Source organism: Chiloscyllium punctatum, chromosome 30 (genome assembly GCF_047496795.1).
Source record: "Chiloscyllium punctatum isolate Juve2018m chromosome 30, sChiPun1.3, whole genome shotgun sequence".
Lineage (NCBI taxonomy): Eukaryota > Metazoa > Chordata > Chondrichthyes > Orectolobiformes > Hemiscylliidae > Chiloscyllium > Chiloscyllium punctatum.
The window spans coordinates 5,152,275-5,165,729 of NC_092768.1; the positions used below are offsets into that span (position 1 = coordinate 5,152,275).

Below are 13,455 nucleotides of genomic sequence, written 5' to 3' on the forward strand. Positions count from 1 at the left end.
TTTAGTTCGAAACTGATGAGGAGCAGTGGTCCGACAGCTAGCGCTTCCAAATACCTTTTACACCTTTCTTAGATTAGATTAGATTAGATTCCCTACAGTGTGGAAACAGGCCCTTCGGCCCAACAAGTCCACACCGACCCTCCGAAGAGTAACTCGCCCAGACCCATTTCCCTCTGACTAATATACCTAACACTGTGGGCAAATTAGCACGGCCAGTTCACCTAACCTGCACATCTTTGGACTGTGGGAGGAAACCGGAGCACCTGGAGGAAACCCATGACACTCCTGTTCAAACTCCACACAGACAGTTGCCCAAGGCTGGAATCGAACCTGGGACCCTGGTGCTATGAGGCAGCAGTGCTAACCACTGTGCCGCCCCTGTTGGGCTACAACATGGGTGTTGTGATTTTTAACTTTGTCCACCCCAGTCCAATACCGGCAGCTTCAAATCGGAATTGAATTGGTCAGGTGGAGAGGTTACATACCTCGCCAGGGCCAGGGCCAGCTCCGCCCCGTTTCTCACGCGGGAGAGACAAGGTGACAGGCTGAGGATTTCAGCAGCAACCAAATTCAGAAGAAGGGCAGTGCCAGCAAAGTTATTCATGGTACGATTTTGATATCACTAGCTCCGCACACGGGCTACGTATTAGGATTGATCTCTGAAGGACAGAGCGCTTTGTAAATTCACCCCTCTCCCCCCCCCTCCCGTATTGCGAAGCTGTTATCACACTCAGGAGCAGTTACCTCTTCATCCATTCACTCCCACAGAACCCCTGTCGAAACCTTTGATCTCCAGTAACTCCTCCTTTGTGGGTGTAACCATCGAACTGACATGCCAAGTGCCTAAGGGGAAAGCCAGTTCCATTGGCTGGTTGTTAGATGACCTCTCAATAACCAGTGGTCAGCGCTTCCTGTTATTGCAAAACAACAGCAAGTTGATTATTTCTGCAGCCAAAAAATCAGACTGTGGGATCTACACTTGTGTCGTGGAAAACCCTGTTAGCAAACAGCATACTACATATCTACTTTCTGTATACGGTGAGTCAAATCAGCCAACCAGTAAGTAAATCCTCTCCCCTATGATCAGCTTCCTCCTGTACAAGGTCCTCTGCCGCACTCCATAGATCTGGGGGTGGAGAAAAGACCTGATGGGGAACAGAGATGTTGGGGGTGGGGAGGATGGGGGGAGGGGACAAGATTTGAGTCGACACTTATTCACATTCCAGGTGGAGACAGCAATTGAACAGGAGTGTCATGGGACCCCTACAGTGTGGAACCAGGCCATTCAGCCCAGTGAGTCCACTCTGACCCTCTGAAGAGCATCCCACCCAGACCCAGACCCAGCCCCATCCCATGTAACCCTGCATGGCTAACCCACCTAGACACTTGGGGGCAATTTAGTATGGCCAGTCCATCTAACCTGTAGGCCTTTGGACTGTGAGAGGAAACCAGAGCATCCAGATTCAAATGCAACACATGCAGTCGCCCTGAGGCCGGGATTGAACCCGGGGTCTCTGGTGCTGTGAGGCAGCAGTGCTAACCCACTGAGCCACTGATTGCTGCTTCTACCTGTTGACAAAGCTTCAATGGGGTCTCTTTAGAATCTGCAGTAGGACCTCTATCAGGAAGCCAGTGAATAGGGAACAGACTTCCTGCACCTTACTCCCATTCTTCTGCTCTCAATGTGTGGTATCTCACCTTGATAAAGGTTGCATGCAGGGTTATTTGAAAGTTCTAGACATGCCTGATCAGAAAGTGTTGTTCTGCTAACCCAACAGATTTGAGAATACGGGAAGGTGAACTTGCAATCTGGTTAAAAAAAGAGTGTCATTTTAAAAGAATACTTTTCTATTTCAGGTCTTTCACTGTGGCATTACTGCACCTTGGGATTTTCCATTGCTACACTGATTACTCTTGTTGCTGTGTCCTCACTCATGAAGACTATTTCTTGCTTGAAGGAAGTCAAAAAAATACGTGAGAGGAGTTTACTGCCTTTACAATTTTTCTGTTGTTAGTTTGAATGAGCTTGAATTTAATAAAAATAGATCCTGAGAAGCGTTTAAAATTGAGATTAAATTCTGATTTTGGGGTCGAGAGTGCAGTGCTGGGAAAGTTTAAATTCTGATGTGTTTGACAGGTCAGGGAGTCGATGAGAGAACAGGCATAAACGTGGATGTGAAGTTAACTGAAGGTGTCCCGACAGTCTTGTGGTTCCTCCTAAAGCTTCCATTTGTCCTTCTAATCACTGCATTCGTGTTTTGGATTTTGAATGAAGGTAATGCTTGTGCTCTTTGGAAACAGCGAAAAAAAAAACCCAGAAAAAGCTGGAGAAACTCAGCAGGTCTTGAATTACCTAACATTTTGTATCTGATATGATTCTTTTGAAATCCAGAACATAACACTGGATGGAAAAATTCCACTTTAACTTGTTTGAACCAGTTAATCATTCAAGGTTATAGAATCAGAGATGTACTGCACAGAAACAGACCCTTCAGTCCAACTTGTCCACACCGACCTGACATCCCAACCCATTTGCCAGCACCCAGCCCATATCCCTCCAAACCCTTCCTATTCATATACCCATCCAAATGCCTTTTAAATGTTGCAATTGTACCAGCCTCCACCACTTCCTCTGGTAGCTCATTCCATCCACTCCTTGAAACGCATCCAGTTCCATTTATTACTGCGAGGAGTGATGTTTTGCCTTTATCACCAGTTTGACTTCAAGGAGTGTCACTTGTCACTGAATGTGTAATGTCCTTCCCTCATATAGGCATGAAGTCTGGGTTCAGGTTCCTCTCCAGAACTAGAATTGCACCGAGGTGAATAGAAATGATACAGCACAGAAGGGGCCCGTTGTGTCCCTCCAAACCCAAAGAAAACCAGATGCCCTTTCAAATCCCACCTTTTCTGCACACAGCCCCATAACCTGACAGTTTACAGCACTCGATACTTCTTAAAAAAAGAGGTTAGGCTGTCTGCCTCCACCACCAACTCAGGCAGCGAACTCCAGACACCCCCCCCGACCTCTGCTTATTTTAAAACAAATTCTCCTCACATCCCCCTCTAATCCTTCTGCCACTCAGCTCGAACCTCGGACCTCTAGTTTTTGAAGTCTCTGCCAAGGGAAAAGGGTTCATTTTGAAATATCTTTGTAGCCTTAATGGGAATACAAATAGTTTGTTTGTGATTAGAAAATGCTTTATTTTTAAAAATTGCTCCTGGATTGAAACTGCAGTAAGAAATGTCAAAATGTCACCGTACTAAAGCTTGTACTAACTGTTTTATATGGTCTATTTACTCATGGACAATTCCTGAAAAGTAATTTACTGAAATTTAAAATGACTACATATTATATCCATTGACTGTGTTTGCTGCTAGTATACTGTGGAACGCAGACTGGGTGACCACTTGGTGGGACACCTACATTCAGTCTGTTTAAAAATGACCCGAGTTTCCAGTTGCCTGCCACTTTCACAGCGCCACAGTGATTCCCACTGTCTCCAGTCAGCAGTATGTTCTAGCCAGACCTGGTGCAAGCAGAAGGAACGACAGTCTTTTCTGTTTGGGGATCTGTAGCCTTTAGGACTCCATATCATTCAATCATCTTAGAGCCTGAACACCATCTTCCCCCAAATCTTTTACTCACCCCCACACTCCAGTCACTCACTGACGTGGGCTGTTTTTTTTCAGCAAACTCCCCCCCAGCCCATTCTCTCTCACTCATCATCCAAGTTAGCTTTTCCTTTACCCCTGGCTCACTATCAACAATCCCCCTTTGTCTGCCTACCCTTTCATCTCCTCCTTTTGCATTCCATCTCCACCTCTCCACACACTCCTTTCTCCCACCACCCCCTCCCGTTCCCACATCGCCAGTGTAAGTACCCACCACTTCCCAGTTCCGATGAGATCTGAGGAAGGTTATGAAGGTGTTCCCTGTGGGTGAAAGCAGGAATGGAATGCAATTTGGCTCATTTCTCAACATTGTCTACTCCTCTGATCAGTGAAGGTCGCATGTATTGCCCATTGACTGACTGACTTCATGAAGCTACAAAAACTATCATGAATCATAACATAAATACAACTATTGGAGAAACTCAGCAGGGTTAGCAGCAACCTGGGAGAAAGAAATAGAGTTAATGTTTCAAGTCAGGTCTGACTGTACGTCTCTATGACACTATGACTTTTATCATGGAAACAGACCCTTCTGGCCCAACTCGTCCATGCCAACCAAATGTTCTAAACTAATCTAGTCCCATTTGCCAGCACTTGGCCCATATCCCTCCAAACCCTTCCTATTCATATACCCATCCAGATACCTTTTTAAATGTTGTAATTGTACCAGCCACCACCACTTCCTGTGGCAGCTCATTCCATACACGTACCACCCTCTGTGTGAAATGTTGCCCCTTAGGTCTCCTTTATATCTTTCCCCTCTCACCCTAAACCTATGCCCTCTAGTTCTGGACTCCCCCACTTCAAGAAAAATACCTTGTCTATTTACCCTATCTATGCCCCTCATGACATACCTCTGTAAGGTCACCCCTCAGCCTCCGACACTCCAGGGAAAACAGCCCCAGCTTGTTCAGCCTCTTCCTGTAGCTCAGATCCTCCAACCCTAGCAACATCCTTGTAAATCTTTTCTGAACCCTTTCAAGTTTCACAACATCCTTCCAATAGGAAGGACTCCAGAATTGCACACAATATTCCAACAGTGGCTTACCCAATGTCCTGTACAGCTGCAATATGACCTCCCAACTCCTGTACTCAATACTCTGACAATATCCCTCCAAACCCTTCCGATTCATAGACCCATCCAGATTCCTTTTAAGTGTTATAATTGTACCAGCCTCCACCGGCAGCTCATTCCATACACTTACCACCCTCTGTGTGAAAAAGTTGCCCCTTAGGTCTCTTTTATATCTTTCCCCTCTCACCCTAAACTTACGTCCTCTAGTTCTGGACTCCTCCACCTCAATAGACCTTGCCTGTTTACCTTCTCCATGCCCCTCATGATTTTATAAGGTCACCCCTCAGTCTCCGACGCTCCAGGGAAACAACCCTAGCCTATTCAACCTCTCCCTATAGCTCAAAATCCTCCAACCCTGGCAACATCCTTGTAAATCTTTTCTGAACCCTTTCAACTTTCACAACATCTTTCCGATAGGAAGGAGACCAGAATTGCACGCAATATTCCAACAGTGGCCTAAACAATGTCCTGTACAGCCACAACATGACCTCCCAACTCCTGTGCTCAATACTCTGACCAATAAAGGAAAGCATACCAAACACCTTCTTCACTTTCAGGGAGCTATGAATCTACACTCCAAGGTCTGTTTGTTCAGCAACTTTCCCCAGGACCTTACCATTAAGTGTATAAGTCCTGCTCTGATTTGCCTTTCCAAAATGCAGCACCCCACATTTATCAAAATTAAACTCCTCCTTCAGAACCTTTACAAATAAATGTAATAATATTGTATTGATTTTGTAATGATATGGTAACTATAGAAATGACAGTAATATGTACCCTACATATAAGAACAAAGAAATTTTACAGCCCAGGAACAGGCCCTTCAGCCCTCCAAGCCTGAGCCGATCCAAATGTACTGTCTAAACCTGTCGGTCAATTCCTGAGCATCTGTATCCCTCTACTTCCCACCTACTCCTGCATCTGTCCAGACGCATCTTAAATGAATCTACCGTGCCTGCCTCTACCACCTCTGCTAGCAACGCGTTCCAGGCACCTACCACCCTCTGTGTGAAGTATTTGCCACGTGTTTCCCCCTTAAACTTTCCACCTCTCACCTTGAAAGTGTGACCTCTAGTTATTGAATCCTTCACCCTGGGAAAAAGCTTGTCTCTATCCACCCTGTCTATACCCTGCATGATTTTGTAAACATCACTCAGGTCCCCCCTCAATCTCCTTTTTTTCTAGTGAAAACAAACCTAACCTACTCAACCTCTCTTCATAGCTAGCACCTTCCATAACAGGCAACATCCTCGTAAACCTTCTCTGCACCCTCTCCAAAGCGTCCACATCCTTTTGGTAATGTGGCGCCCAGAACTGTACACAGTATTCTAAATGCGGCCGAACCAAAGTCTTGTGCAATTTTAACATGACCTGTCAGCTCTTATACTCAATACCCCGTCCAATGAAGGCAAGCATACTATATGCCTTCTTGACCATTCGATCCACCTAGGTAAAGACAATGACTGCAGATGCTGGAAACCAGATTCTGGAGTAGAGTGGTGTTGGAAAAGCACAGCAGTTCAGGCAGCATCCAACGAGCAGGAAAATCGACGTTTCAGGCAAAAGCCCTTCATCAGGAAGGGCTTTTGCCCGAAACGTCGATTTTCCCACTCTAACCACCTATGCAGCAACCTTCAGGGTACAGTGGACCTGCACTCCCAGATCTCTCTGCCCATCAACTTTTCCCAAGGCTCTTCCATTCAGTGTATAATTTGCTCTTGAATTATTAGCCTTGCTTAAATGCATCACCTCACATATGATTCTGCTTTTCACAGTGGTGCAGTAAATAGCTTATTTTTCTTTTAATACAGCTTTAATTTGTATTCACTCTCTGTTCCTTTAATAGGAGCTGCTGTAGTTACCGTGCTCACAACAGTGTTTTTGGGTCTTTTTCTAATTCCAAACAAAACACTGACCAGAATTTGCTGGAAAGACTCAGCAGGTATGTGGAGAGAAATCAGAGTTAACGTCTCAGACCCAATGCCCCTTATTCAGAACTGCTGGGAGCTTGGAAAAAGTTGTTCTTTTGTTCTGCAGAAGATGGAGAGGGGTAAGGGGTAAACGAGAGGTGGGAGACACTGCCCGGAGTGAGAGAAGGACATGCACAGGAATGAGGAGTGGTGAAGCCGATGAGAATGGGGCTGCAATTGGGGTCCATAGGGTCGAACAATGGGTTGGGTTGATGTAAAGGAGACAGTGTTGGGGTGGGGTGGATAAAATTGAAAATCACACCACACCAGATTACAAGGGAACCTCAATTATCCGAACGTGATGGGTGGGCACTATTTCGCTCGGATAACCGATTATTCGGTTAATTGATTTAAATGCCTTTCCTCTGGGGCTCGGAGGTTCAGGAAGCAGCACATGGCACATAGGGCCCCCCGCCCCCAACACTGTCCAACACCGCACCCCCCCCCCCTTACCCCTAACACCGCCCTCTGACCCTGTGCAACACCTCAACCACTCCCCCAGCTGCCAACACCGTGCGACACCTCAGCCCCCACCCCAAACCACATCCCCCGACCCCAACCCCGTGCGACACCCTCCCCCCCCCCGACCACCCCAAACCACTTCCCCATCCCCAATGCCGTACGACACCTCCTTCCCCACCCCCCACCCCCGCCCCCAACCCCTTCGACACCTCCATGTCTCCTCCCCCCCCCACCCCCCGTCCCCAACCCCGTGGGACACCACCCCCTCCGCCCGTACCCAACCCTGTGACGCACCTCCCCCTGCCCCCAACCCCGTGACACACCGCCCCCACAACCCTGTGCCATACCTCCCCCCCCCCCCCCACTCACCCCCCCAACCCCATGTGACACCTCTCCCCCCGCCCCCAACCCCGTGCGACACCTACTCCCCAAACCTGTGTGACACCTCCCCCAGCGCCCCACAGCCCCATGCCACACCTCATCCTTCCCCCGCCCCCCCCCGCCAACCCCAACCCCAACCCCATGTGACACCTCCCCACCTGGCCCCCAAACCTGTGGCACAACTCTTTTTTCCCCCCTCCACCTCCCTAGCCCCCAGCCCTGTGCGACACCTGCCTCCCCAGCCCCGTGGGACACCTTCCCCCATCCCCAACCCCGTGCCACACCTCCCCCACTCCCAACCCCATGCCACACCGCCCCCAGCCCTGTGGGACACCTTCCCCCCAACCCCGTGCAACACCTCGCCCCTCTGCCCCCAACCCCGTGCCACTCCTCTTTTCCCCCGCCCCCCCCCCCCGCCCCCAACCCCATGGGACAACTCACCCTGCCACTCCCGCCCCCAGCCCTGTGGGACAGCTCGCCCCACCCACCCCTCTCCGGGGCAGCCCGACTGTACACCAACAACAAAACTGCTGCAGTTGCCTTTTGTGGGATAAGTCTCCAAATAGCGCGCGCGAGCACACACACACCCACGCAGCCAGTGCCCCCCCCCACACACACACACACACACACACACACACACACACACACATCCCCACGCAGTCACTGCCCCCACACACACCCACACAGCCACTGCCCCCCCACGCACACAGCCACTGCCCCCACACACACACACCCCCACGCAGCCACAGCCCCGCGTGCGCACGCACACACACACACACACACACACACCCATGCATTCACTGCGCCCCCCCCCACACACACACACACACACAGCCACTGCTCCCCACACACATACACACGCACCCCCACCCACACAGCTACACACACACACCCACGCAGCCACTGCCCCACACGCAAACACACACACACACACACAGCCACTGACCCCCCCCACACACACACACACACACACACGCACCCACACAGCCACTGCCACACACACACACACCCACCCACGCAGCCACTGACCCCCATGCGCACACCCACGCAGCTGCCCACGCAGCCGCACACACACACACAGCCACAGCCCCAGACACACACACCCACACACACACATGCCCACGCAGCCACTGCGCCCCCCTCCATTCACACACACCCACAGCCCCACCCCCCCCACCCACACATACACACACAGCCCACACACAACTTTGTAATAGGTTCCACCTTTGCCCTGTACAGGGCAGTATGGGGGGCAATTTATCTGGATAAGGGGAGGGTTTCGGGTACATCCCTGTGTAGAACTCCAGGGAAAGTGTGGGGGGAGAGAGGGTGGGAGGTCAGTCATTTGGAGACGGTGCCTGTTTAATCACTGTAAACGAAAGACGCCATCATTGTTGGAAACGTCTTTGACGCAATGTTTGCATTGGCTTTTCAAATTCGGTCTTGCCCTGATTTCTGCTAAAACCCCGGATGTGGTCAGAGAAACCTGTAGGAGTGTGGGTTGGTAGCACTTGTACGTTAGAGAAATGAGAGACCACACTGTTCCTAAGTTTCTTCAGCAGGCCCCTGTACTTTAAAATAAACTCAGGAGGTTCCAGAACAACTCCTTTATCTCCTTTCATCTTGGGTTTGCCTTTTGGTTATGTTACACTAGAGATCCGAAACATAGCGTAGATGCTTCCTTCTACATTGAAATCGATCTAACAATGATTATAAACGTTTCCAAGAATCCCCAGAAGTGGCAAGGTGCTATACAATTGCAGCTACGTGCCATCAAACATTGATTGGATCTAGGACCAGATGCCCAGAAATCAGCATATAATGCAGCCAATGTAATAAGGAAAACCTTATGATGATTTGATTCCGGGACGTTATCGCTTTTTTTTTTCATAATCTAAGTGACAGAAAAAACTGGGATTACAGGCCGGCTCAAAAAAAAAGGATTTTGTCCGAATATTGTATCCTGTTTGTAACTAAAGTGGATTTTTATTGTGTTCTCGAGCTCAGTTTGTGAATGGTGGGGATGTATTACTGATTACTTCCACAGGCCAAGGAGACAGATTGAGAATTCTATGCACATATGGACTAACTAGCATTTTAATAGCCCGTTTCACAGCCTCAGACAGTTCACATCCAATGAATTACTGTTCTTCCTGGAGTTTAGTACCTGTTTCAGGCAACACATGCGTTAAACAGAACACAGTAAGGCACTATGCATATCAGTGAGATAAGTGGTCAAGTGATCCTCTTTAAAGTTTGGAGGATAAGAAATGAGAGGTACAGAGAGAGTTAATGGTAGTTGCCTTTTCCCTAGGATGGGAGGGGGGTGGGGGTGTGGGGGGGTGCGGTTTGAAGACTAGGGGGTACATTGTTAAGGTGAGAGGAGTGAGATTTGAAAAAGACATGAGGAGCAAATCTTTTGTACAGAGGGTGGTTCACGTGTGGAATGAGCTTCCAGAGGAAGTGGTGGATGTGAGTACAATTACAATGTTTAAGGGACGTTTGGACAAGTACGTGAATAGGAAAGGCTTGGAAGGGAATGGGCCAGGAGCAGGCAGGTGGGACTGGTTTAGGTTGGGATTATGTTCAACAGGGACTGGTCGGAACGAAGGGTCTGTTTCTGAGCTGCATGTCTATACGATAGTGTGTAAATGTTGGGCGGGTTACCAGGAAAATCTCTCAAATACCATAGGATCCTTTTACAGAACAGCCTCGATTATCCAGACGAGACAGGCAGGGAGTGTTTTGTTCGGATAACCGGAAACCAGTGCCAGTTCATAGAGTCATCGAGATATACAGCATGGAAACAGACCCTTCAGTCCAACCCATCCATGCCGACCAGATATCCCAATCCAATCTAGTCCCACTTGCCAGCACCTGGCCCATATCCCTCCAAACCCTTCCTATTCATATACCCATGTTCCAATTGTACCAGCCTCCACCACATCCTCTGGCAGCTCATTCCATACACGTATCACCTCTGCGTGAAAAGGTTGCCCCTTAGGTCTCTTTTATATCTTTCCCCGCTCATACTAAACCTATGCCCTCTAGTTCTGGACTCCCCAACCGCAGGGAAAAGACTTTGTCTATTTATCCTATCCATGCCCCTCATAATTTTGTAAACCTCTATAAGGTCACTCCTCAGCCTCCGACGCTCCAGGGAAAACAGCCCCAGCCTGTTCAGCCTCTCCCTGTAGCTCAGATCCTCCAACCCTGGCAACATCCTTGTAAATCTTTTCTGAACCCTTTCAAGTTTCACAACATCTTTCCAATAGGAAGGAGACCAGAATTGCACGCAATATTCCAACAGTGGCCTAACCAATGTCCTGTACAGCCGCAACATAACCTCCCAACTCCTGTACTCAATACTCTGACCAATAAAGGAAAGCATACCAAATGCCTTGTTCACTATCCTATCTGCCTGCGACTCCACTTTCAAGGAGCTATGAACCTGCATTCCAAGGTCTCTCTGTTCAGCAACACTCCCTAGGACCTTACCATTAAGTAAGTCCTGTTAAGATTTGCTTTCCCAAAATACAACACCTCGCATTTATCTAAATTAAACTCTATCTGCCACTTCTCAGCCCATTGGCCCATCTGGTCAAGATCCTGTTGTAACCTGAGGTAACCCTCTTCGCTGTCCACTACACCTCCAATTTTGGTGTCATCTGCAAACTTACTAACTGTACATTTTATGCTCGCATCCAAATCATTTATGTAAATGACAAAAAGTAGAAGGCCCAGCACCGATCTTTGTGGCACTCCACTGGTCACAGGCCTCCAGTCTGAAAAACAACCCTCCACCACCACCCTCTGTCTTCTACCTTTGAGCCAGTTCTGTATCCAAATGGCTAGTTCTCCCTGTATTCCATGAGATCTAACCTTGCTAATCAGTCTCCCATGGGGAACCTTGTCAAATGCCTTACTGAAGTCCATATAGATCACGTCTACTGCTCTGCCCTCATCAGTCTTCTTTGTTACTTCCTCAAAAAACTCAATCAAGTTTGTGAGACAGGATTTCCCACGCACAAAGCCATGTTGACTATCCTGAATCAGTCCTTGCCTTTCCAAATACATGTACATCCTGTCCCTCAGGATTCCCTCCAACAACTTGCCCACCACCGAGGTCAGGCTCACTGGTCTATAGTTCCCTGGCTTGTCTTTACCGCCCTTCTTAAACAGTGGCACCACGTTTGCCAACCTCCAGTCTTCCGGCACCTCAACTGGGACTATCTCAACATTTCTCGGTTATCTGGCAATGCACGCCATAATGCTGTTTAACTGATGGTGAGTCGCCTAATGCCGTTTTATGAGACCTTGAGGTCTTGTTTGGATAATCTGAAATTCGGATAATTGATGTTCGGATAATTGAGGTTGTGTTGTACATCTTCTTCAAAAGGAATCAGGGACCTCGGTTTGAAATGTCCTCTAAAACACGGCACCTCTGACAGTGCTGCATTCCTTCCTCACTGGGCCAGGGTACTTGCCAGCTTTATCTGCTGACCTTTCCATGCCCTGCTGAATCTGGGTTGAGCCGACACTCCCTACGTGATGGTGTAAGTGTCAGGGAAGGAAGATAGTGGGGCAAAGGGATTTGCTTCTGGGTCTTACTGGACTGTCTGAGGGAAGCTGGGTAGCGAGGGCACACCGATGCGTGAGGCAATTTCATTTTCTCCCTGTTACTTTTGAATTGGTGGCGCAACCGACAGCCTGACAGGAATTTGTACTGCTCTCGTCCCAACTCTCTCTGGTATTTGTTGCATCTGGGTTGATCCAAAGATCTTAAGTGCAGGAACAGGGAAACCTTCCCTGTACTTCTCTCGACCTAGTCTGTGTGTGTTTAATACATGTGAGCATTCTGTTTTGCTTCCAGTTTGGAGTCTAGTTCTGAGCACAATCGATCTGTACAGTGAAGTACTTGCCCTGTGTATGTCGGGAATCCTGATTTTTGGAACACTTAGTCAATCCGGTGAGTCTTAATGATGAAATTATCGACAACAAATCAGTTCTGAACATGAGATCCTGTCAGCGTGATTAGGCAGCAGATTACCATGTTTTCATTGGAAGTCAGCAATTTATTGCAGCTTAGAGTAAAATCAGGCCCATTTCACCCATTTGTTTCCCTGCCATCTCCTTGCTGTATCAGTCCCAGAGTGTAAGAACTAGGAGCAGGAGTAGGCCATTCAGCCCCTCCAGCCTGCTGCACCATTCAATATGATCATGGCTGATTTCATCCCAACTCCACTCTGCTCCCCCATGACGCGAAAACCCATTGCTAATTAAAACGATCTCCCAACTCTTAAACCTATTGAGTGTCTTGCACTATCTGGGATAGTGAATTCCAGAGATTCACAATCCTTTTGAGAGAAGTAATCCCTCTTTCTTCTCCTCCTCGTTAACTCTGCTAACCCTTTTCCGAAAAGTATGACCTGTCATTCTTGCTTGTCCCATGGGAGGTAACATCAGCTCTGCATCGACTTTGTCAGTCATCAAGAGCGTCTGATGCAGCTCCAATTAGATCACCTCCCATTCTTCTCAACTCTAGCAGGTGTAAGCCGACAACTGCTTAATCTCTCTTCTTAAACCAAGCCTGGTGTCTCTGGAATTAATCCAGTGAACTTTCTCTGAACATGCCTCAAGTATGTTTACATCCCTCCTCAAGTAGGAGAACTAAAATTGTACTCCGAACTCCAGATGCAGCCTTGTACAGTTACAGCAACACTTCCCTACTTTTATACACAGTCCCTTCAGCATTTGACTTCCTTGTTGGGCTGGCACGGTGGCTCAGTGGTTAGCACTGCTGCCTCACAGCACCAGGGTCCCAGGTTTGATTCCAGCCTCTGGTGACTGTCTGTGTGGAGTTTGCACATTCTCCCCGTGTCTGCGTGGGTT

General features: G+C 48.4%; 1 protein-coding gene across 3 annotated transcripts in view; it reads left to right on the top strand.

The window, feature by feature from the left end:
- LOC140455142 (uncharacterized) overlaps positions 1–13,455 on the top strand; it is a 48,425-nt gene that overhangs the window by 14,168 nt on the left and 20,802 nt on the right. For all 3 annotated transcript variants that reach the window (XM_072549817.1, XM_072549818.1, XM_072549816.1), the window contains 5 exons: positions 769–1,038; positions 1,858–1,974; positions 2,138–2,275; positions 6,597–6,692; positions 12,437–12,532. In XM_072549817.1, the coding sequence (XP_072405918.1) occupies positions 769–1,038; positions 1,858–1,974; positions 2,138–2,275; positions 6,597–6,692; positions 12,437–12,532 (717 nt within the window). The remainder of the gene's footprint in view (positions 1–768; positions 1,039–1,857; positions 1,975–2,137; positions 2,276–6,596; positions 6,693–12,436; positions 12,533–13,455) is intronic.